At 35.6% G+C, this 25,414-nt stretch overlaps 1 protein-coding gene across 13 annotated transcripts in view; it reads left to right on the plus strand.

Moving 5' to 3' along the window:
* The window catches only part of LOC101254459 (ABC transporter C family member 17), a 67,032-nt gene that overhangs the window by 9,490 nt on the left and 32,128 nt on the right, over window positions 1–25,414 (plus strand). For 5 of the 13 annotated variants that reach the window (XR_011213462.1, XR_011213461.1, XM_069292670.1 and 2 more), the window contains exons 7-16: window positions 67–147; window positions 270–294; window positions 1,084–1,140; window positions 2,478–2,543; window positions 8,381–8,455; window positions 9,646–9,753; window positions 11,391–11,525; window positions 13,545–13,651; window positions 13,747–13,840; window positions 14,252–14,419. Coding sequence is in view for 11 of the 13 variants with exons in the window: in XM_069292670.1 (XP_069148771.1) it covers window positions 67–147; window positions 270–294; window positions 1,084–1,140; window positions 2,478–2,543; window positions 8,381–8,455; window positions 9,646–9,753; window positions 11,391–11,525; window positions 13,545–13,651; window positions 13,747–13,840; window positions 14,252–14,419 (916 nt within the window). In the remaining 2 variants the exon portion in view is untranslated. The remainder of the gene's footprint in view (window positions 1–66; window positions 148–269; window positions 295–1,083; window positions 1,141–2,477; window positions 2,544–8,380; window positions 8,456–9,645; window positions 9,754–11,390; window positions 11,526–13,544; window positions 13,652–13,746; window positions 13,841–14,251; window positions 14,420–25,414) is intronic. The other 8 variants (XM_069292672.1, XM_010315881.4, XM_069292675.1 and 5 more) reach the window with 4 other exon arrangements.

The raw sequence follows: 25,414 nt of genomic DNA on the forward strand, positions 1-25,414 counted from the left end.
TCCCTCAATATTTTCATAATCAACTCTAAGAGTGTTGTCACAATTTATTCATTTCAACTCTTTTAGATTCCAAAGATGTTGGACTGAAGAATCTCGGAGGAAAAAACCATGGCTTCTACGCGCTTTGAATTGCAGTCTTGGAGGCAGGTATGATTTTTTCTACATTCTATTCCCAACAGTCTTCTTTTGCCTATTTTGTGAGAGGAAACTATATCCGTGCTTCTTTTCCCTCTGTGTGTTCTCTTATTTTTCTCTGCAATTTTCTACAGGTTCTGGTATGGAGGTCTCTTCAAAGTAATGTGCTTATTCCTTGGATTGTCATAAAATCTAGTTAGCTTTTCCTTTAGTGTTTAGTTTTTCCACCAGATGTTAAAAGTTTCTTTTAGAGACCAAAAAGTAAAGAACCTGCAATACAACATGGCTCTCTACAAAAGACGCCCAATCCTCTGTGCAACCCGATAAATATATATATGTATGTATATATCCATATATAGTACATGGCGTGATTAGTTTAGTCTATGAAGCCTCTAAGACGTAACATCAATAATAGAAGTGTTAGGACAAGGCTCTAGCATATCCAAAATAGCTAAATATACATGTGTTGATTCAACATAGCTAAATTCCAATGTTTGAATTCATGGAGTCTTACAAAGCTCCCTTTTCAAATGTAAAACCAGCCGGAGCTATTAAGAAATCTGACAAGATAGAATATTGTGTATTGAGGGAGATGACTGTCAACGCTAAGGGTAAAGATAAAATCTGATAACAGAGCTAATCAAATGGGTATAATTCCTTTGAACTGGAGATGCAGTGGACAATGTAGTAAATGGGAAGATAATTTTCTCTGATAAGTGATTTTCTTTCTTCCTTGTTTTGAATTCATCCTGACATTCAGATTCCTTTCCCATTTAAAAAAAGGCATGCTGAAATCTTCTCTCTGGTTACTCACCATGACAAGATATGTTAGGCTTACATTTTCCCGTTTGGATCTGAAATTCTTTAATTGAGTCATCTGTTAATCCTCTTCCATTTCTGATTTTTAAATTCCTTGTGAATATTTTCTCTTCCTATTCTAATTTTCAGGTTGGTAGTGATCTTTGTCAGTTTGTGGGACCACTACTACTTAATCGTCTCTTAGAGGTAACTTTTGGTTGTTGGGATTTGTTTTACTTTGATATCCTCTAATCTGGTGTTTGTGCATTTAAACTTGCAATTTTCTCATAATTAGACATAATAAAAGTTGCTGATTCTTATTTTGTGAATATTGTTATGTTGTTTGACAAGTAACAAGTATGAGTAAAGTTAATATATGTGAATGACTGATTAATATGGAATACAAAAGTCTACACTTGTGATACATTCTCCATGAGGGAATCTAACTAATCTTACATGTCATATTGATCATCTTATCAATATCTACTTCCAAATGTTATAAACCACTACTAATATGATATGCACATAATTTTCAAATCTATATTCAAGTTAATTTGAAGCTCGATAAAAGAATTTCAAATGGCACTGTTGAGAATACAATTAACTAATAAAAATGTGCTCTCTCTAACAACTTAAGCTTTTAGATGAGATGGTTACACCCTTCAACTTGGTATCATGGGATAGAATCTTATCACCACCCATATCAAAAAGAATTTCCACGTATTTGGCCAATGAAAAAGAATTAGGTCCGCCCGTGAGGGGGCGTGTTGAGAATATAATTAACTAATAAAAGTGTGCTCTTTCGAATAGCTTAAGCTTTTAGATGAGGATGAGCACACACTTCAACACTATTGTTAGAGAGAACATACTTTTATTAGGTAAATATATTCTCAACAGGGACAATGGTGTAATTACAAATTAGATGAGACGGTCACACACTTCAATATTGCTGTTAGAGAAAACATACTTTTATTAGTTAAATATATATTCTCAACAGGGACAATGGTGTAATTACAAATTAAAGAACACAATATACTGGGGCAGATGTAGTGTAATTGTTATGGGTTCATCCGAACCCAATAGCTTTGACTCAGACTTCATATATGTACTAAAAATTTAAACAATTACACATACTGAATTTGAACCTTATAAAACAAATAGGCTGTGGCATCCCGAATTTGGACCTATAAAGTTCAAATTGTGGATTTGCCTATGATATTATGGAAGAGAGTGCATTTTGTTTTAGTGGTGGATTTGTTTAATAACCATCTTATCTTAATATTGAGATTCAATCTATTGTGTCTTCACTAGATATAGACAAGCATAAGTGATGTTAAAAAATACTAAATATATAAAAAATTTGGATGATAGCGAGCCTATAGGAGAGACTAATCCCGTTTATGTTTCCTCCTCTTAGAGCTGTTACCTTCCTGTTTCTGTTATGCCATAGTTGTTTTGTTTTGCATATTATGCATGGAAGTAGTGCACTCTTTTGGGTTTTCTGATATTATATCTCCTCATTGTCAACTTGATATTGCTTACAGTCTTTGGAACGCCGTGATCCAGCTTGGATTGGCCACTTATATGCTTTTCTGATATTTGTTGGGGTGGTAAGATTCAATCTTCATCATATTAAAAGCATATATTTCATTGCTTCCCCTATAATAGCACCAAGATGGTTTACCAAATTAGTATGTGTATGATTTAGCGTGGCGCTTAGAAGATTGACATTCATTTACTCGGAGAATTCATATAGCTATCAAAACATAAAATATAATAAAGGACTAAGTTATGCTATAGGATAGATCTTGATATACTTAATGCTCGTCTATTGTCAATCTGTGTTGATCAAGAATGGCATAGTGGATTCACTTCTAGTCTGCTTCCCTTAATCTATTGTAGCTTCCAAATTGCCAGAGTCTGCTCGTGTCTTTGCTAATGCCATGAACATAATAAATTGCAATAGCTCATAACTCGGCACGAAAAGGGCAGTGCTAGAAGTAGGTAGACCACAATATTGTCTTTTACAGATCAGTGCAACTCACATAAATTGACTTTCTTTTCCAAAAGTTGCCAAATTATTACTGCACTTTGGTCATACACAACCAAAAAGAAAAAAGAAAAAAGAAAAAGAAAAAGAAAAGGCTTCCCTTTTTTCCGTCTCAATGGGCATCTGGAAAGCACTCCTGTCTCCTCCTTTGTAAAGATACCCGTAAAACGATTTGACTGAAAGTATCCTTTTACTCAATTTTTTCAAAAGCAACCTTTTTGTTCATCTTAAAATTTGTTTGATTATATGTCTTCAGACAATTCTGCAGCTTCTTCATACTCCTATCACTGAAGAAGTTTCTAAAACATGTATTTCAAACCATTCTTGAATTATCACATATAAAGGGTCAGGTAGCAGTTGAATATGACTGCATCTTTTGTGTGAAACACCATACCACAGATCTATCCAGAAAAGGATCTGATTAGTGTTTGTTAATAACCCATGAATTTTATGGACTTCTTCGGTCCTTATCTTCCTCACTTCATTTTAACTTGTGCCTTCCTCTAATAACCTTCCATTTCTGAGACATCCCTGATTCGCTATTCTGGCAAAAAATAAAAACATCTTCATGAGCAAACTTTGACAACCGCTTATGCAATAGGGCTTGGTTCCACAAGGGTAATCTGCAAATACGCAGGCACACTCAAAATAAAAGAGCTCCATTGGTCCCTTCCCATAGAGTTCACTCATTAATTTCTATGATTTCGCATCCAAAGGTGTGACGTAGTAGTCAATGAAGTGGGTAAGAACCATGAGGTCACAGATTCAAATCCTAGAAAAGACAAAACACTAGGTGATTTCTTCCCATCTGTCGTAGCCTACATGGATAGAGTTACCTAGTATTTGTTGTTGCTGGTGAGAGGTGACAAGTATCCTGTGGAATTAGTTGAGGTGTGCAGAAGTTGTGCTGGACATCATGGTTATCAGAATAAATAAATCTGGTTTCTTGGCCACTACAGAAAGGTAATTGATAGGATTGGTTGAAAAATTACTTTATCAGAGCCCCAGTATAAGTACATATTGCTTGTTCTATCCTCCTAGTCTATTCTCAAGTATGTTAATTATTATTTTAATTAGAATATTTCCAACAATTCCAAATAATTTGTTGATACTGAAGCGCTGTGACATTAAAGATATAGGCTGAATTGTGCCCATTATGAACCTTCCTTATTGAGAGTAATTTAGACTTCATCATATCAATGTGTGGCCCAAAAGATCGCCTCAATCCAAACTAGGAGCACTGTTTTACATGGGTTAGAAAATGAGTAAATTTTTGTTCACATAATCATAAGCTTTCTTGCCTTGTTTAGTATTTTTTCCTTGGTTGCTTCACTCCTGTTCTTTTCTTGAGCCAAGAGTCTATCGAAAACAACCTATTTACCTCCCAAGGTTGTTGAGGTGGTTGGTGGTGGTATTCATGGTTTGTTGTGGTGGTGAACATGGTTGGTGGTGGTGGTTGCCAGTTGAAGTGGAGATTGTTGGAGATGGTGATTAGTGGTGTTGGCGGTTGTCAATGGTCATTATGCAGTGCATGTTTTCATGGTGGAGATGGCTGGCTGTTAAGGTTGTTGATGATAGTAATTGTTCGCTTCTATGTTGCTCGGACTCTTTAAAGATGTTTACGGGTGCATGTCTATTTCTTCCAAACTAGTGCATGTTTGAAGGAACCGACACAGGTGCAACAGCATCTTAGGAGAGTCTGAACAACATAGGTTCGCGTTTTTGTTGATGGTAGTGGTTATCTACCTGAGGCTTCACTATTAGGTTGTAGTAAACAACATTGTTTATTTCAAGAGATCTTTCCTTTAGCATGGGATAGAGTAGAAATATTAGATCATAAGGATGTGGTTTTATACCAACAGAGAACCTTAATCTCTAATTAGACTCGTGATATTTCTCATGTTTAAATGTAACTTACTGAATTATTCCCTGTAATAGAAATCTTCTTCCTTGAGAAAGAAGTAGTGGGCCAATATGTATGGCTCTGTATTGCTGGAATCAAGCATGTCATGTGGGTACTATCTTAATATGATTGATTGGTTTGGTAGACTGGTAGAGCAGTACAGTGAGAGGAAGGACTTACACATGGTGTTCATTGACATGTAAAAGACATACGACAAAGTCCCAAGGGAGGTTATATGGAGATGCTTGGACACTAGAGGTATACTTGTGGACTATACTAGGGCGATCAAGGACATGTATGATGGAGCCAAGACCTGGGTAAGGATAGTAGGAGGATAGTCGGAGCACTTCCTAGTTTTGATGGGGTTGTACTATGGATAAACCCTTAGCTTGTTTTTATTTTCCTTAAGGACTGATACATTAATGCGTCAAATTCAAGGTAAGGTGCCATAGTGTAAGCTATTTGCAGATGACATACTTTTGATTGATGCGACAGAGTTAATGCTAAGCTAGACGTTTGGAGACAAACCTTGGAGCTTAAAGGCTTTAGGCTAAGTAGGACCAAAAGAAAATACTTGACGTAACACATGCAACTTGTGTAGAATTAGACTCGATACACAGGTCACTCAAAAGAGAAGAAGTTTTAAGTGTCTTGAGCCTTATTATCGAAAAAAATGGGGAAATTGACGAGTATGTCACCCATCATATTGATGCAGAGTGGATCAAATGGAGGCTTGGATGGGGAGTAGTGTTACAAAAGGCGAGCGCCTCATCGCCTTTGGCGAGAGGCAAGGCGAGGCGATGGGTCCTCGCCATTCTCTGCCGAGGCGAGGCGATAGCAAAAAGGCGAGGAGTGGCGAGGTATGGCGCTACAATGGCGACAGAAAAGGCGCTGCCTTTTTAATTAAGAATATTTGACTTAATAATATTAGTCAAAATTAGGGGTTTTTTTTTTTTTTACTTTTGAAATTTCTGAAACTCCATCGCGACTCTCTCTCTCGATTGACTCTCTTCTCCAGTTCTCTTCTCTTCTCCATCGCTGTCTCTTCTCCCTCGCTCTCCATTACTGTCGGCTTCTCCATCGCGAGCCTCTCTCCCGTTCTCCCTCGCTGTCGGATTCTGTTCTCCTTCTCCCTCGCCGGCCGCCGGCTCACGATTCTGTTCCCTCGCGACTCTCTGTTCTCCAGGTATGTCGTTTTCTCTCTTCTTCTTCAACAATTTTTTTTTGTTCTTCTTCTTCAGTTTTTTTTTTCAGTTGTGTTTTTTTGGTGCAAGGCTGTAAGCAGTGCTTAGTTGCTTACTGCTTTGTGTAATTTTTTTTAATTATAGGCAGTTAATTAAAAAAAAAATCTTTCCATTTTCCTAATTATTTATTCCAATATTCCTAAATAGCGAATTAATTGAATTTAATAATCAATGGCAGTTGCTAGCAAAAGAGGGACATTGGATGGAATTATGACACTCAAGGGTTGGATAATTTGAAGAAGAATAGACTTTTAAAGTTTTGGTTTATTGTATTTTGAATTGTTTGGTCTTTAAAGTTTTAGACATTTTAGTATCTACTATTGGTTTTTGAATTGAATATTTGTTAATATGTGTTATTGCTATTAAGATTTTGGACAAAATATGCAGTTAAATATTTTTAATTTTTGGTATTAATTGGCGCCTTTATTCAAAAAGGCAAGCGCCTCGCCGCTCGCCTCGCCGTGTGGCGAGGCAGGCCCTTGTCGCCTTTTGTCGCCTCTCGCCGTCCACAATACTGAATTGGGGAGTCTTGTGTGATAAGAAGGTGCCACCAAACTTAAAGACAAATTGTACAAAGTAGTAGTTAGACCAACTATGTTGTATGAGGTGGAGTGTTGGATGGTCCAGAACTCTCGTGTTTAGAAATCGAAAGTCGCAGTATGAGGATGCTGGATATCCGAAAAAAGGTTTAGTGACTTTGATGGAGGACAAGATGCAGAAAGCGAGACTGAGCTTGTTCAAACATGTGAAGAGAAGATGTTTGGATTCCTTAGTGCGGAAGTGTGAGAGACTAGCTATAGATGGTTTCAAGAGAGGTAGAAGTAGATTGAAGAAGTACTGGGGAGAAGTGATTAGACAAGACGTGATGCAATTTCAGATTACTGAGGTCATGACCCTAGATAGGAAGGTGTGGACGATGCACATTAGGATAGAAGGTCAGTACGTAGCAGTTTGTTGTCTTGTTATCCGTCTATATTAGTAGTTGTAGAATTCTCTTGGTAGTTTATTGTCCTTCAATTTCTGTTATTATTTGTTGTTTGTTGTATTTGAACTATCACATTATTTTGTTGTATTTAGTGGCCAGTTACTATTTGCTGTTATTGATACTATCTTCAATTTCCTGTGCACCTGTTGCTTATTTTTTGGACTGCTTTGGACAATTTTTCTTGAGCCGAGGGTCTATTCTTTTGACAAAGGTAACTTGTATTATAAACAAAGGAATATTCAGGACGTATTCCAGTAATAATTGCAATCAGAAATACAAAAGTGTTGCTGTTTTCTTATGACATCATAAAGTATTCTAAGATACTAGGGATATCATGAGGATATTCATGTTTACACCGAAAGTAGAAAAGAGCTAAACAATTCAGTATCATCTTATTCATAGAGCAGCTCTTGTTCTGGAAACATCTCTGACTCCTTTCCAACCAAATAGTCCACCAAGTTCAGGCTGGGACAATCTTCCATCTCTCCCTATGCCCTGACTGATTTCCATCTCGATTCCAACATGCCAAAGCTTCGGCATAGACACACTGATGCCCCTTATATTGATGAAAATGTGCCAAAGTTTCATTGATTTCTTACAATGTAAAAAAGAGGTGATTTATTGTCTCTGCCTCACATTTACAAAAAAAGCATCTGGAGCACAAATGGAGGCCCTTCTTCATACAGTTTTCCTGTGTGAGAACAACCTGTTTTGCTAAGACCAAGTAAAACATGGCACCTTGGCGGGCACCTTAACTTTCTAGATCATTTTCCATGGCCAGAAGCTTGGTTGAGTGTGTGTCCTTGGTGATTTTCTGTAAGCTGATCGAGATCACGTAGGATCTATTGGAAACCAGCTTTCTATCTTTGAGGTAGAGGTAAGGTTTGTGTACACTCTACCTTTCCTAGATTCCACTTCACGGGATTATACTGGATATGTTGTTATTGTTGTTCATTGTTCTGGAAGGAAATATATACACACACACACATATATATATATATACATACATTTGATATTCCCAACTCAACTATGTAGAAGCCAAATAACTTTTTATATGCTTAGCATACAATCTTGAACTAAGTTATTTTATCTAAATTATGTAGCGGTGATCATGTGGTTTTCTTCTTGCTCACCACTATAAATAGATCAGAACTTGAATATCTTGAATATTTGAGAATTCCATTAACTTTGCATACTTAAAGAATATTGTACAATCTGACTGCTTATGTATATAATTTCTCAATTGTATTTTTTACTTGATCCAGTCATTTGGAGTACTATGTGAAGCTCAGTACTTTCAAAATGTCATGCGTGTTGGTTTCAGGATGAGATCAACTCTGGTAATGTCTTTCTTAATTCTACAGTGCATGTCCTATTCTTATTTTTGGTTTTATCCTCTAGTCTCTTATGTTTTTAAATGATTCTATACACTTGAGCACACTGCCCACATGATTGATTTTAATGATATTTTTTTTTACCTTATTTTTTACTTCACTGCAAAGATAAATTATGGTATAACCAATTTCCTTTTTAGTCCCTTGTTTTTTGTGTATGATTAAATTCAACTTGCAACAACAATGACAATATGGCTGTGAACACCATGAAGACATCCTATGACACAAAATTATGCTCTTTGGTAAATGCAAAGTAAAAAAAGTAAAGCATAAAACAAAACTGCACTGTACTTTGTTTGGCAATCATAATTTTTGTGGAGACAAAAGACAAGCCAATTCACCTTCCACCTTTTGTGCAAACACATTACCCTAGTCAATGTACTTATTTTCCTGCTATTTTTGTCATCTTAAATGTTGAGCGATTATTAACTATGACAATTCCAGGAGCTGTTTCTTACTTTGAAGAAATTGCCTATAAAATATTAAGCTGTACATCTTAATAGGATAGTTACTGATATATAATTCAGCCATCTAGTACACCAAAAATGGCCGAAGTATACACTAAATATACACATGGTTGTGTATGTTGTGTAATATATATATATATATATATATATATATATATACATATATATATATATACACATATATATATATGTATATATATATATATATATTTGTATACATATATATATATGTATATGTATATATGTATATATATACATATATATGCGCTGTTTCTTACTTTGAAGAAATTGCCTATAAAATATTAAGCTGTACATCTTAATAGGATAGTTACTGATATATAATTCAGCCATCTAGTGCACCAAAAATGGCCGAAGTATACACTAAATATACACATGGTTGTGTATGTTGTGTAATACATATGTATATATATATATATATATATATATATATATGTATATATATATGTATATATGTATGTATGTATAGTATATGCATATTAGTATGAATGTACACTGCCAATACATTGTATACATATTTTGTAAACTTGATACCCAAAGATAATTAGCTGTATTTTTCTCCATCTTTTTGTTGTATAGAGGATCACACCTAATCTGTTTCTGAAAGTTTTGCGGGTGGGTTTAATAGAAGTCATATTTTCTTGCTTTAAGGTCGCAGCCATATTCCGCAAATCTGTAAGATTAACACTTGAAGACCATAAGCAGTTTCCATCTGGAAAAATTACAAATATGATCACAACAGATGCTAATACACTTCAGGTATGCATGGAACAAGAATCTCTTATGTCTCTATCCCTCCTTTCAACCTGTTCAATGGTGCCACATGATAGAAAATTTAAATAAGGCATGAAAGGAAGATTCAGTTTACTTGTAATTAAGTGTGGGACCATATATTAGTTCTGCAAAATATGAATGACAGCAGAGATAAGTTCAGATTTACATATTTGACTAAATGTTCTATGTTGAAATTGAAAGTAGCACTCCCTTATATCCCATGTTATGTTATGCTTTCTATTTGGGAATATAACAACACATTCGAAGTACAAGCATTCTCTACAACTTTCACAAGTTTCAAGAATTGAAATTCATTTTGTTATTCAATATTTTAAAGGGATAATGCACAAGCACCCCTCAACCTATGCCCAAAATCTCAGAGACACACTTATACTATACTAAGGTCCTATTATCCCCTGAACTTATTTTATTAATAATTTTCTACCCTTTTTCGGCCTACGTGACACTATCTTGTGGCCCCATCACTGGTTGACTTTTTCTTTCAAGCTAGTGCCACCTAGGCAGAAAAGGGGTAGAAAATTACTTATAAAATAAGTTCAGGGGGTAATAGGACCTTAGTATAGTATAAGTGTGTCTGTGAGATTTCGGGCATAGGTTGAGGGGGTACTTGTGCATTTTTCCTATTTTAAATGATACTAGTTTCTGGAAAAATGCGTTGCATGTTTATCGCTTACTACTTTATAAAACTTATACATGATTGACTTTATGTTGGTAGCTATCTATCACATATTATTTCAATTTATAAAATATGATATAGATAAGTGCATACAATGGTTAATGGAGAAATAAGTTTCAATTAAATATATGGAAGATGGAATGCGGAAAGTTTGATCCATATCTTTAGCTTGGATTAAATATAATATAGGAGGTGAAAAGTTTGTGTGAATAAATTCTATAATTCGCCATTAATATGATCCCAATTACCGCCTAGTTATGTTCTTTATTGCAAATTAGATATTTACGGGCAAAATCGTAATATAATTTTGAAGTTAGGTGCTTCCTACTTTTAGTATTATGTGGTGATGATGATATGATAATATAGCTTTTTCTTTTCCAAATATTATTCACAGCTATTTTAATATTGTTCCTTATTCAAGTCAAAGGTATATTCTTCGTCGCTGTACAATAGGAGAGAAAATCGAATTGAATTTTTTATTTTTACAAAAGATTTGACGTAAAAAAGAAGAGTAAGCTTGTGATACGTTTATTTTAAAAAATCCCTTTGTTTAGTCTCAGCAACTAGTCAATGATCCAATGCTCACGCACCCCGATATTTAACTTACTCTTATAATGATCTATGACTACGTTATTATACTTTCCTTATGAAGAATCTATTAAAATGATATATTGGCTTTATTTAGCATCCGTAATGATGGACTATAATATAAAACAGATGCCTCCAATTTTTTTATTAGCAATTAATGGAACCCAAGGCTTTTAGTTGCAGTCTTTGCTTCTGGGTATCTCGTGTAGGATCTTAGACAAGATTGTATGGCTACTATTTACATCCATTACAGATGACTAGAAAAAATTGTGGTTTTCTCATGGATGTTGATCACTTTTTCTTGGATAACGGCTAATATGATTCTTAATTTGTTCAGCAAGTATGCCAGCAGCTTCATGTTTTATGGTCGGCTCCATTTCGAATTGTCATTGCCATGGTTCTTCTTTACCAGCAACTAGGTCTAGCTTCACTTCTGGGTGCTCTTATGCTAGTAGTGATGATCCCAATGCAGGTGGTCTATTCTTCCTTCAAGTTTGAGTTATAACTTGCCACTAGTAACTTCATCATCTAATCTTTACTTAGAATAGCTTTTTTGCAGTGGAGTGCTTATTAAAACTATTTTCCTGTTAGTCTTCCCACTACATCTAACTGATTTCTTCAAATTTTAGTTCTCTAGGCAATTGTTAATCCAAACTAACTTACAAGTTGCTACACCCATTGGTCTATATAATGCTTTTGCACTAGATCGAGCAACCACTCTTTGTTTCTTACTCTTCCAAGACACAAAATATCCTCCTACTATAACTCAATATGTAGATGTAGAATGTCTATCAAAAGGTGATCCTGCCCTATAAGCTTCCGTATATCCAGCAATCTGTATGTCCTCTATACCTGGAGAGTACTCCTTTGCTACTTAACATTTGCAGATTGCGGACTACTACATCCCAATGACTATCACAGGTTGAATCCATAGACCGACTTACAGGAGATAAATGTTTGGTCTAGTCACTGTGAGATAATTCAACTTTCCAACCAACCATCTATATCTTCTGGGATAACTAAGTGGCTCCCCCCTTATCCGGAAGGACTTTAGCATTCAGATTTATAGGTGTGTCAACGGGTTTACGTCATATCTCGTCAAGACTATCTAAGAAATACTTTCATTGTGAAATACCAATACCTAAACTGGACTGAGCAGCCTCAATATTAAGAAAATACTCCAGTCTGTCAAGAAATTTTGTCTAAAATTAGTGATACCATCTTGATCAATGTTGATGATAACGATTTTGTGAACATTAAATCAAATAAATTCATAGATCTGGATCAGAATGTCTATAAAACACAGTGATTAATTTCACTGAGTCGTACCAAACTTCTGAATTACCAGTTTCAACAAAGAAAAAACTTCTCAAACTAGGATTGAGGAGACTGTTTCAGAAAGATTGATCCCCCCCCCCCCCCCCCCCAAACCCCAAACAAAACGTCTTCCTCAAGATTACCATGGAGAAAACCATTCCCCGCAACTCTAGTTTTAGGTGGCTCGTGAGGGTGCATGAGAGTTTTTGTTGGGAGGTTTGATTGGTTTTTATTGCCGAATGATGATGAACCTTATGGTGGTGTTAGTTTTTGCTCAACACCAGTGGAAATAGAGATGATTTTTTCCATATTTCACTACTAAATTTCATAGTAATTATTTTTCCAGTTCTAATACCATGTGAGGAATAATGACCCGAGAGCATATATTATTAATTTATGTTCTCTATTGTATAACCCTGTTTATACGTATATTCTACATTGTACATTATAGACCTTTTCCACTATGGGACACTAAAGTCTACTAATATACATTAGGGTTTGTGTGATTTTTGGTCTAAGTTATGAAATTATTAAAAATGCAAAGATCAGTTATAAAGTGATTAGTAATGGAGAATTTAATCATCTAGGGTTTAGTTATTCCATCTTCACCATCCATAAGATTATACATAGATTCCCTCATGATTTGTACATGTATTAGTTACGCGGGACTGTAAACCGGCAATAAAACACACACTTGTTATGTTGAATTTTGTACACAGCAACTAAATGTTACCAAACATAGTATTAGTTATGTTGATTTTAATACATGAATATTAACTTGTTAACCAGAAACAACGACCAATAACTATTAACAGTCATGTTAAAGACATCTATCTTCGAGAAAGTAGAAGCGACTGGCGATAGAACTTTTACTTTTTTATTTTCATTTTTGAACACCTATAAGTATATAAATCATAGGGTGTTTTTAATTGAGAATCATGCTGTTGTATGAGATACAATACTTTCTTTATGCATATATGCAGGAAATACCCTCTTCAATCAATAAATTTGATCACTTCATAAAAGAAGATCGCATTGCACTAATAAATTATAGATTGGAAGCTTCATTATTTTACTCCATCTTTGTCATTTCAAACAGTTATCAACCACAATACTATGTAATTTCCTTTTTCAACTGGTCTCTAAAATATATGTGTTTATCCTTTTGGATCAGACAATTATTGTTAGCTATATGCGAAAACTATCCAAAGAAGGATTGCAATATACTGACAAAAGGGTTGGCCTAACTAATGAAATACTTGCTGCAATGGCTGTAGTGAAGTATGTTTTTTTTTTTGCTTTATCTTTTTTCCTTCTGTTCCCTTCCTTTTTCAGAAAATATGAAAATGTGTTTGATTTTCTGCTGATTGATATAGATGTTACGCATGGGAGAAGAGCTTCCAATCTAAAGTCCAAGGATTGAGGAATGGTGAACTTTCTTGGTTCAGGAAAGCACAGCTATTGGCAGCGGTATGTTATAACCCACTTGTGCACATAATCAAACTAAATTAGCCTCAAGAAAGTTCTTTTGTTTTGGAGTGACACCTCAGCATTTGGTTGCTTATATGTCTCATCTTTTCATTGGAACAATATGATCCAGGACTTTTTACAGTTCACCAGAAATCCTGATCAACAGAATCAGCACATCCAAAGAACTTGAATAATCTAGTGGATGAGCATTGTGAAAATAGGACATGGTAGAGGAATAATGAACCGGTTTATCATTTAGAGATGGAGAATTAGGTTTTGCATAATGATGATTTGGCATGTTCTCTACATGACCTGATAGGGGGACCTTGTCTCAAATGACTCTGCATATTTTGCTTGAGATGCTGATCATTCTTTTTCTCATTATTTCTTTTCTTTCCTCTCTATCAACAGTTCAACAATTTCATGCTGAACAGCATCCCCGTTCTCGTGACAGTGATTTCATTTGGAGGTTTCACTTTGCTTGGTGGAAATTTGACAGCTGCCAGAGCTTTTTCATCACTTTCTCTCTTTGCAATTCTGAGGTTCCCTTTGAACATGCTTCCAAACATAATAACTCAGGTTTTTTTTTCTCAGCTCACTAGAATTGTCCTTTCTTAAAATTTAGCTGTGTGGAGTTCTTTCCCTTTAATATAGTATTCTGCAAACGTCTGCTTAATTTTGATGCTGTGTATACTTCAATCTCTCTCGTGAATCTCCCTAAACATCACTTCCTAGTTATTCCCTCTGTGCTTTGTCTACAGCAATTTACTAGCAGCAATTTCTTACTAACATTACCACTGTGAGTAGAAGATTATGCAGAACAATACTTCTCTTTATTGAGGAATACTTTAGGTATATGGGCCTCAGTATCTCAGCATTCTACATGGAACTCATAAATCATCCAAAACTACTTCTTTGATATCAACATCCTATATTTGTATTTTTTTTTGACAAAAGTACTGTTGTATTTCTCAGCATTAAGGATGCTGGTTACCTTCAAAAACTTTTTAAAAGAAGAGAATGTAGAGTCTAGATTTACAAAGCTCCTAAAAAATCGACAATCATCCATTATATAATAATAATGAGAAAGTTCTTGAAGAATGTGTGCAAGTGTTTGTTGACAGACTTGCTATGTACTGCTGTGGACGTGGAAAACAAGATTACCAATTTTGTTTCCTTTCAATTCGTTAAAATTATCATTTATCTGGCACGACCCAATCCAAGAACGTAACCGGTGCTAAGAGGTTAGAACCTCAAAGCAAGCCTTAACAAAAACATACAGAAAATACTATTTCATCTCCAAATATGGAAAGAAGTTTAATACTAGCTACACGTCTATAAAACGAAAGAATACTCATGACTCAAGTAAAAGAAGGGACTATGGAGTGACTCTAAAATTTCTAAGAAAGGTGCATAACACGTCACTATGGATTTACAACTTGTTAGCTCTAGTTAATGAAATCATCGCCGACGTCCTGGGTTCATTTAGCGGGAGCGAGACGCCTAGCTCAGTGAGTAATGACACTTTAACCATAACCATTTTAATGAGGCACAAGTTAGATAATATGCTAGTATGATAATCAAAATCATGAAATAAATGCCCTTTTAGAAAAATGATAACAATAATCAATCTTGTTAGTTTCATGTAAGTAAAATCACTTTAACCATTTAGTAATAAACTCAGTATACACTGTCATATCAAATCTTATATTTGGGAGGTTTCCAAAAATGAATCATGTAACCAGTGCGTGGCATTTTACTTATGATATGACTAATAACAGTGGACACCTTATAAATGAGTCAAATATTCATATCAATACGTCCTACTCGAGGGAGGTCAGTAGAAGTATGCTAGTTCTACCTTTCCACTAGTCAGGGCTATGTGAGTAATTTGTAAATACAAGTGCACCAGATCTAACAAACTCGTCGTTAGCTACGGAATCAATCAAGGTCTATTCCCATTTATATTTCTTCTTTATGAACCGTATATACTTCTATGAAAGCATTTTACAAAAATAGAACATGCCATTTAAGTTCTTATCAAAATCACTAGTTTTGATACACGTGCATTACACGTGAATATCAAATCATGTAGCAAACTGTTTTTAAAAATAATGTCAATCTTGTTAAATCAATAATTGAAGTAAACAATTATAAATTAATAAAGTATAAATTTCTATGAATAATGTAGATAAACTTTTTTATGATTATTAAGTGTGTGCATACTGAAAATTGTGAAATCAGTATCCTAACTATTTATAATATAAATCATATATATACTTAAGGTAATGCAACAGATCTCTATGGCCTCTAATTACATTTGTTTTTTTCTCCTCTTAAATCAATTGTGATGTCTAAAGATAAAAAGAAAAAAGTCACTCTTCAAATTTCTTAATTACATCTCTAAATATACCTTCGTCTCTCTGCCCTATAATTCATTGCTTAGTTATTGTGGCATTGTTGAAGTTCTTGCTTTTAATACAACATAAATAAATATAAATATAAATATAAAATATAAAAGATATATTAAATTGAGTATTTTAAGTTAAGAGTATTATAATAATTTTAATGTTCAAGTTAAGGGGTGTTTCAATTTCATTGAATTTTTAACTCACTTCACACCTACAAATCACAATTGAATTTTTTAAGAAGAGAAGAAGAGAAAATTGATAAAATTCGCTGTTTATAAATGTTAGGAAACCCTTTAATTCATAGCCAACAAAGGGTAGTATGAACAAATGCGTATTGCGTTTTATCAAAAAAGTCACAATCCTTCAGAAAACTCATAGTCCTTTGGAGATGTCACAACTCATCAGAGTAATCACAACTCTTTGAAAATGTCGCGATCCTTTAGATAAATCACAACCCTTCAATGTGAAAATGTGTCTGATTTTAATGTAATATAATATCAATAAATAAGTACAATATGTAAGATAATGTATGGACTAAATTGGGGGATTTAAGAAAAAGAATAGAAAATTTAAAAAATTTGTTGTTTAAAAATGTGGAAAACCCTGTATTTGTAGAAAACAAAGAGTAATATAAACATGTTCTTATTAACAGAGGCGGAGCTAGGATTTCATGTCAGGGGGTTCTAAATTTTTAAAAAGAAACAACATTCTTAACCTAAAATAACAATCATCAAATTAACGAACAAATACAAGTATTTAATTCACAAAAGCAAATAAGGAAAAAAATGAAAAGAGAGAGACAAGAGTACACACCGGATGCCAGATGTTGGATAGGAGCAATTAGATCAACAATAAAAGTTAGAACCCTATCTTTTGGAGAAAAAAATGAGTTAAACTTTTTAAATGTGACTGGAAATTAATTATCAGATATTGTAGTTTCATAGTACGATGCAAAGACTATTTTCCTTTTATTTTCATTTAACAACTTTTTGTTTTAATTTTTTTTATATAAACCCACTTATGTTTTTAATTAACTCTTACCGATTTTTTATTTTTTTTAAAAAATTAATTTTGACACAAATACTATTTCCTTACCGATATTGTATTTTTTAATTATTTTTTATATAAACACGCGTTTAGAAAGTAATCCAATTTTTTTGGTCCCTACCGAGATTCGAACCCACATTCGGGGTGTGTGTGTGGGGGGGGGTAAATGATCTCACTGGGTGCATAACGACCATTGGGCAAAACAATTTCGCAGAAAATATATACACATTGTACTTCATATTTTAATACCAGTCGGTTCGACCGACCCCCTTACGCTACAGTAGCTCTGCCCCTACGTAATAGAAAAGTCACCAATCCATCAAAAGATCATAACGCATTGAAAAAGTCACAACTTTGTGAAAAGTCACAATTCTTTGGAAATAAGTAAGCACCTTATTTCATCTAATTTTGTATCAAAAACTACACCTCACTGCCAAAATTCTTGCCTTTGGTAATGTTAGAGAATGTATATCGACTTAATCTTAGTAACATAAATAGCTATATATAGGCAGCACATTTATAGGGATCACTGAAGATTTGTAGCAGATCTATAGAATTGCTCTTTATTTCTTTCCGAAGTTAGCACCTTATGTATTGTATTTATTTACTGTTCACCTACTTGAGTAAGATAACATCTTCCATTCAGTTACATGGTATCAAAGCCAATAGGCTCGTGTCGTTTTGGCTGTGTTACGGAAGAAGTTTAGATTTCTATTCCACTGATTTAAAGTGGTCAGTCTGTGTTATCACCACCACAGTAGGAGGTGGAGTATATTTTTCAGCCAAACCACTGTTCATCGTCATCTAGTTGTGAAGCGAGTGGTTGTCACGCACCGGTCATACAATCTTTTGTTCATCACGCGCCAGCACGTGAAGGTGTGTGTCTAACTGAATTGATTGGGCTTTTTTTACGGCATTGACACGTATTTCTGGCGAATCACAAATCTGTTCTAGTGTTAAAATATGATCTGGAAAGTCTTTCGCCACTTCTCAGGTCTGTTCTGGTTTTAAAATTCGATCTGGAAAGTTTGTTCGTCACTTCCAGGTTCGTTTCTATTCTGCTACACTGAATCTGGTTTGTGATTTGTGGTTCTATGGCTGCTCTTGTCTACTTCAGATCAGATAATTGGTGTAGTTTTGTCATAAGTTGCGGTTCAGGATTTCTTTCTGTGAACAACTTGCTTGGATATTTGATTGTTCATTACTTGCTCTTGTCTACTGGTAAAGTACTCGGGGTTAGACAATTGGTTTCTTAGTTGTTAAAATCATTCTTTTAGAATTTGTTCATTAGTGTTTGTGGGGTCACATACTGGTTATATTTTGTGTTGAGTTGTTGATGAGTTCTTGTGTTGCTAAGATATTTGGAGAGAATGACTGAAATTGTGGCTCCTATGTCTTTGGATAAAAGAACTTTGGTTTCGGTGGAAGAGTTTGCAAAATTCTCACAATATAAAAAATTACAAAATAAATCTAGTTTAGTTACTACCCTTGTTGAGTCAGGAAAAGCATGTCTTATGTCCTCTTCAAATAAACGGGTGATCAATTCAGGTGCCACAGATCACATGACAGGTATCCTAATATATATTCTAGCTTTCGATCACACGAAGCAATCTCTCCTATGACGGTCGTTGATGGTTCAATCTGTAATATTATAGGATCTGGGACTGTAAGACCAACTTCTTCCATTATCTTGTCATCTGTTTTAGGTCTACCAAAGTTAGCCTTTAATTTGATGTCTGTTAGTATGCTTACCAAAGATCTAAACTGTTATATCTCATTCTTTCTCGATCATTGTTTGTTTCGTGATCTGAAGACAAATAAAGTTATTGGTAAAGGACATGTATCTGATAGTCTCTACATTCTTGATGAATATTGGGAGTCTCGATTTGCTGCCTACTCGTGTGTTGTATCTCCATTTGAGGCACATTGTTGATTAGGACATCCTTCTTTGCCTATGTTGAAGAAGCTCTGTCCTTGGTTTCAGAATATTCCTTCAATAGATTGTGAGTCGTGTCAATTTGCCAAACACCATCGTAGGTCAACAATTCCAAGGGTTAATAAGCGGGGGGAGTCAATTTTTGAGTTAGTTCATACAGATGTTTGGGTACCATGTCCTATTGTTTCCAAAACCGAACATAAGTATTTTTGTCACATTTGTGGATGATTTTTCCTGAATAACTTGGATTAATTTTATGAAGAGTCGTTCTGAAGTGTTTACTCACTTTTGTGCTGAAGTCAAAACTCAGTTCATACTTCTGTGCGTATTCTAATGAGTGATAATGCTAAAGAATATATGTCAGAATTGTAACATGAGACAACATGGTATTCTCCATCAAACTTCATGTGTTGATACACCCTCTCAAAATGGAGTTGCAAAGAGAAAGAATAGGCACCTACTTAAGACAGCTCGAGCACTTTTGTTCCAAATGAAGGTTCCTAAACAATTTTGGGCCAATGCAGTCTCTACAACATTTTGTTTTGATTAATCGTATGTCATCGACTGTTCTTGTTGGTAATGTGCCTTATAATCTTCTTTTTCCAAACAAGTTACTATTTCCGGTGGAGCCTCACATATTTGGAAGCACATGTTATGTTTGAGATGTTCGACCATTTGTTACCAAGTTGGACCCTAAGGCATTGAAGTGTGTTTTCTTGGGTTATTCATGCTTTTGGAATGGGTATCGATCTTATTCTACTGTGTTTGGTTTATACTTGGTGTCAAATGATGTGGTAATTTTTCAGAGACTACACCATTCTTCTATGCACCTTCCATTTCTACAACTTAAGAAGAGGAAGATCAGTGGTTAGTCTATCAGGTTACTCCTGTTGTGAAAGAACACTCAAATGATGTCCTTCAATCTCCTAACTCCCCTATTGAACACCAATTGACTATTGGACCTACAACTTCTACTCCAGCAAGACCACCAATTGTTCAAGTTTATGCGAGGAGCCGAGAGATCGATGATACATGTTCTGCATTGGTTCCTCTATTATCAAATCTTTCTTCACCTGATTCTTCAAAGAATTTGGATCTCCCTATTGCTCTTCGCAAAGGTAAAAGGACTTGTCAATCCACATATTCTATTGCTAATTTTGTTTCCTATGACCGCTTATCATCTATGTTAAGGTCCTTGGTTGCTTCTTTAATACCCAAAAATAGTGAAGGAAGCTTTGAACCATCCTGGATGGTATGATGCGATGCTTGAGGAAATACATGCCTTAGAGGAAAGCCACACGTGGGATTTGGTGGATTTACCTAGCACGAAGAGACCAGTGGGATATAAGTGGGTGCTCACAATTAAAGTTAATCCAGTGGGATGTAAGTGGGTGTTCATAGTCAAAGTTAATTCATATGGTTTTGTGGCAAAGCTTAAGGCTAGGCTTGTGGCTAAAGAGTATTCTCAAACATATGGAGTGGATTATTCAGACACTTTCTCTCCGGTTGTGAAACTTACTTCCATCGGCTTGTTCATCTCTCTGGTTGCTTCTAAGAATTGGCCTTTACATTAGTTGGATATCAAAAATGCATTCCTTCATGGTGATCTTCAAGAGGAAGTATATATGGAGCAACCACTTGGTTTTGTTGCTCAGGGGGAGTATGAGAGAGTCTGTTATTTGAAGAAGTCCTTGTATGGCTTGAAACAGAGTTCCTGAGCTTGGTTTGGGAAGTTCAGTGAGGTAGTCCTGGAGTTTGGATTGAAAATGTGAAAATGGGATCACTCATTCTTCTACCGACAATCAACAATTGACACTATCCTGCTGGTTCTGTATGTTGATGACATTGTCATCACGGTAAGTGATTATGTGGGGATCTCTTCCCTCAAATCCTTCCTGCATACTAGGTTTCATACGAAAGACTTGGGTCAGTTGAAGTACTTATTGGGTATAGAGGTAAATGGAAACAAGAAGGGAATTCTTTTGTCTCAGAGAAAGTATATTCTTGATTTTTTGCAGACATTTAAAAGTTGGCAGCTAAACCTTCCAGTACTCCAATGGTTCCCAATGTGCAACTTATGAAAGATGATGAAAACCCCTTTGATGATCCTGAGAGATATAGGAGGTTAGTTTGGGAAGTTAAACTACCTTGTTGTGACTCGTCCAGACATTGCTTTTGCAGTAAGTGTTGTTAGCCAATTCATGTCCTCGCCTAGTCAAACACTGGGCAGCTTTGGAGCAGATTTTATGTTACTTAAAAGGAGCCCATAGTCTTGAGATATTATATAGCAATGACAGTCATACTCGCGTTGAGTGTTTTGTGGATGCTGACTATCCTGGATCCAAAATTGACAGGAGATCGACTACTGGCTATTGTGCCTTTGTTGGAGGGAACCTAGTTTCATGGAGGAGTAAGAAGCAAAATGTTGTATCTCGGTCCAGTGCAGAATCTGAGTAATAAGCTATCTCACAGTCTACATGTGAGATTATGTGGATATATCATCTTCTAACTGAAATTGGGCTGAGATATCATACACCAGCAAAACTTTGGTGTGATAATCGAGTTGCCCTGCATATTACCTCAAATTCGGTGTATCATGAAAGAACTAAACACATTGAGATTGAATGTCATTTTATTCGTGAGAAGATACAGGAGAACTTGATTTCCACTTGCTACGTGAAGACACGAGAGCAAGTAGTTGATTTGCTCACAAAGGCGTTCAATGGAACTCGAGTTGATTATCTTTGTAAAAAGTTGGGCATGATCAACATATATGCTCCAGCTTGAGGGAGAGTGTTAGAGAATGTATATAGACCACATTTATAGGGATCACTGCAGATCTATATGAATCACTCTTTATTTCTTTCCTTATTTAGCACCTTATAAAAGTATTTATTTACTATTCACCTACTGGAATAAGATAACATCTTTCATTCAGTTACAGATAATTAGATTTCAGCACCCAAAGTGAATTTCCTACACTATGAATCATGGCAAAGCAGTGGAACAAAACAAACGAAAACAAAATTACCTTTGAACCCGTAGAAAACTCCAATAAATCCCTTTCTTGTTTGCGTTTTGTCCCCTTTTGTTTGCACACTTCTTCTCTTCCTCTCTTTATTCAATTTGAATTCGCTCCTTGGTTGTTGTACGCATTAAAGTTCCCTATTGCTATCCATCTCTCTATTCTTTTTAAAAAGTGCCAGGTTGCTCATTGATTCTCGCTTTAGCCCAAATATATATTTATTCCCTTTTTGGTCTTATTTTAAAAGAAAGAATTTACTTTTTGCTACTTTAAAAAAAAAAACTACAATGACATATTGTCACAACGTGATCTTTCAAGTAATGTTGACACGTATTATGTCCAATGACTAGGTAAGCCTAACAGTAACCCATAGCCCAAAACTAGAAACAACAGGCTATCACATGGAAGAACATATAAAGGAAGCAGCGAACAATAACAATGAGAAGAATAAAAAGATATATATGTATATGCATAACAAGACAATCCCAAGACCTGACATCGGTCGGTAGTTGAGCTTCCGATCAAAATAAGAGTACAAGGCTTTACAAACACAATAAGTGCATAATTATCTCCGACAATGCGAGATCGGCGACTCCGAACGTTCAGAGCTCACCCCAGTATCCGGATCCCAAAAACTGCTACGCACGAGACCTAAATCAACGTTGAGAACTTGAACTATGATCTGTAGGGTGTAGAAGTGTAATTTGAGTACCAATAAGTGGTACTCAGTAGGCATAAGCGGACTGAGCTCTGAGGACAAAACAAATAAAAATTAAGTAAATAAGGAAATTACAGCACATATTTAAGAATGATATATAACATGATTCTACAAGTAACAAGAACGAATAAATATAATACACTGTGTAAGAGACCTAGTCAAAGGAACATATGTGGAGTTGTAAGCCCAACAACCTAATCACAATAAGATCCTACCACAGAAATTAGCTAACAAGGGAAGACCCACGGTATCACCACTACTTTAACATAACCACAACGAGTTAAGAGTATCAAGATAAGGCAAAACCAATCTCTTAAGTAACTAACGATCAATTTAACGAATATACACACTTATAGTCAAATAATAGCCTAATGGGACCCTGACGTATCATACAACCAACAAATTAACCCAATTGCCCTCCATAAGACCGATGGGTGCAAACAACATCCAATTATATACTAGTGATAGGCAGTGCATATGATGTAGATAATGCACTAAAAACCAACTGAGCCAGCAACACCAAGTGTCACACAACCACGTATATACTCCTACCTTTTGTCTCTTTAGCTAGGTAAGACCTACGTGGATACCCTCATCTGGTTCAATATGTCACACGACCAGAGGTACTTATACAGAACTGGGAAGCGTATACACTGCCTGGTCCAATTCATCAATCTATGACTTACACATATACTTATATTCGTTGCTGTATCAGTTCTACTCTGTCTTGGTACTCGAGGTACGAGTTGCCAAATTAGTAGAGAAAAAAGGCGGTGGCGCGTAGACTAATCAAGTAAAAACATAGCACATCTTATAAATGTTTAATCTATCAAAAACTAGCTTATCAAAGTGATCGAGGTGGTACCTCTCGTGTTAAAACCAATTTTGAAAAAGTAAAAGTGTGAATACAACTTTCTCGACGGTCAATGCTAATCCAATGCATGGACCAGGGTCGTACCAATGAATAAGTGAAATCAAGTGCCAAATCCAATGCATGCCATTACTAGAATCCAAACAATAGTACTCAACGAGCAAGATAAACACTACTAATGTTACCATGCTGCCGAGCAAAGAAGACTAAGCTAAACTCCAGTTGGTCCTCGACCAAGGTCTAGGGCCCAACACTATACCAACATCTGCAACAGTAATAGCATAACAAGCTCAGTGCACTCATGAAACAAAGGAAATACATTGGGTCTTCAACAAAACAATGGGGGAATACCTCAAGGATCGACGCCTTACCTCGAACATTCCACCCAACAACAACCGAGCCTAGCCTAAGACAACCTACAACTACGACAAGCAACTAAGGCCTAAGCAATAACAGAAAGTACCAAGAGACACAATAAGTATACTGCGACGAGCAACAAATAACTATCAAAATCGCTGAAACACGTCTGCATCATCTTTGTCCCAACCTAGGCTAAGGCCTGAAGTATCAATCCTAAGGAGGATAAGGGCACCAATTATGCTATTAGCAAGGGCTACTAGCCTAAGCTAAGGATTCCGCCTTCCAAACCATCGTGAAAGCTTTTACGGAATCAAACAAATGAAAATAAGGAAGGGATCTCTAAGCCTAGCATATTCACTTCTAGTTCACGTGAAATTCATATTAAACTTTATCTAATAGAGCACGATCAAGAAAAGTACACCGTAACCTACGTCAAGGTTGAAATGCAATCTCAAACCATCAATGAGTTGCACTGCAATCACAAAAGTTAAATTAATTTCGAAATTAAAACCGTCACTGAGTCCAAATAGCTTAAGGAACTTGTTCTCATAATTTGAGCACAACTGAAGCTGGGAAACCCATCCAAATCAGTCCCATAAATTAAAGTTCAAGAACAATAATTTTAAGGAATTTAATAGAGGATTTGACAAAAATGTACGAGACTATCTGTAGATTATCAACCCCTAAATCAAACACTTCAATTCCCACCAAAAGAGAGCTCCAACCGTCCTTTAATGGAGAAAAAATTATTTGGGAAATGACTGAAAATCGTAGGGGGCTAATCTTTAAAGGCCTACAAAATTTTTATCGTTAACGAGAGCTCAATGGGTCGGGATCGCGATGAAGAAAAAATGATTTTTTAAAATTTGTTCATTGCTATCGCGAGGCCAAGGGTCGCGATTGCGATTAACAGAATGGTAGGCGTTGCAAAACCAAAAATATCAGCTAAAGGCTACGATGTTCGATTGGGTTCTCCACATTCATCCGGTACCCCGTGGGTGCAAACAAACTATGCTACCCCACCAAATTAGACATTCCAGGCTCAATTGAACCATCAAACTTCCTTTGTAGGTCGTCTTGACAAGAAGTGGCCCCACACCACATGGCCCTATTTTTGCTAAAATCCACAAAGAGGCTCAAAATGAGCCCAGAAACCTCAGGCCCAAACCAAAGGTTCTTCTAGACCGAACACGACATTTCGAAGCG

Source organism: Solanum lycopersicum, chromosome 12 (assembly GCF_036512215.1).
Source record: "Solanum lycopersicum chromosome 12, SLM_r2.1".
Lineage (NCBI taxonomy): Eukaryota > Viridiplantae > Streptophyta > Magnoliopsida > Solanales > Solanaceae > Solanum > Solanum lycopersicum.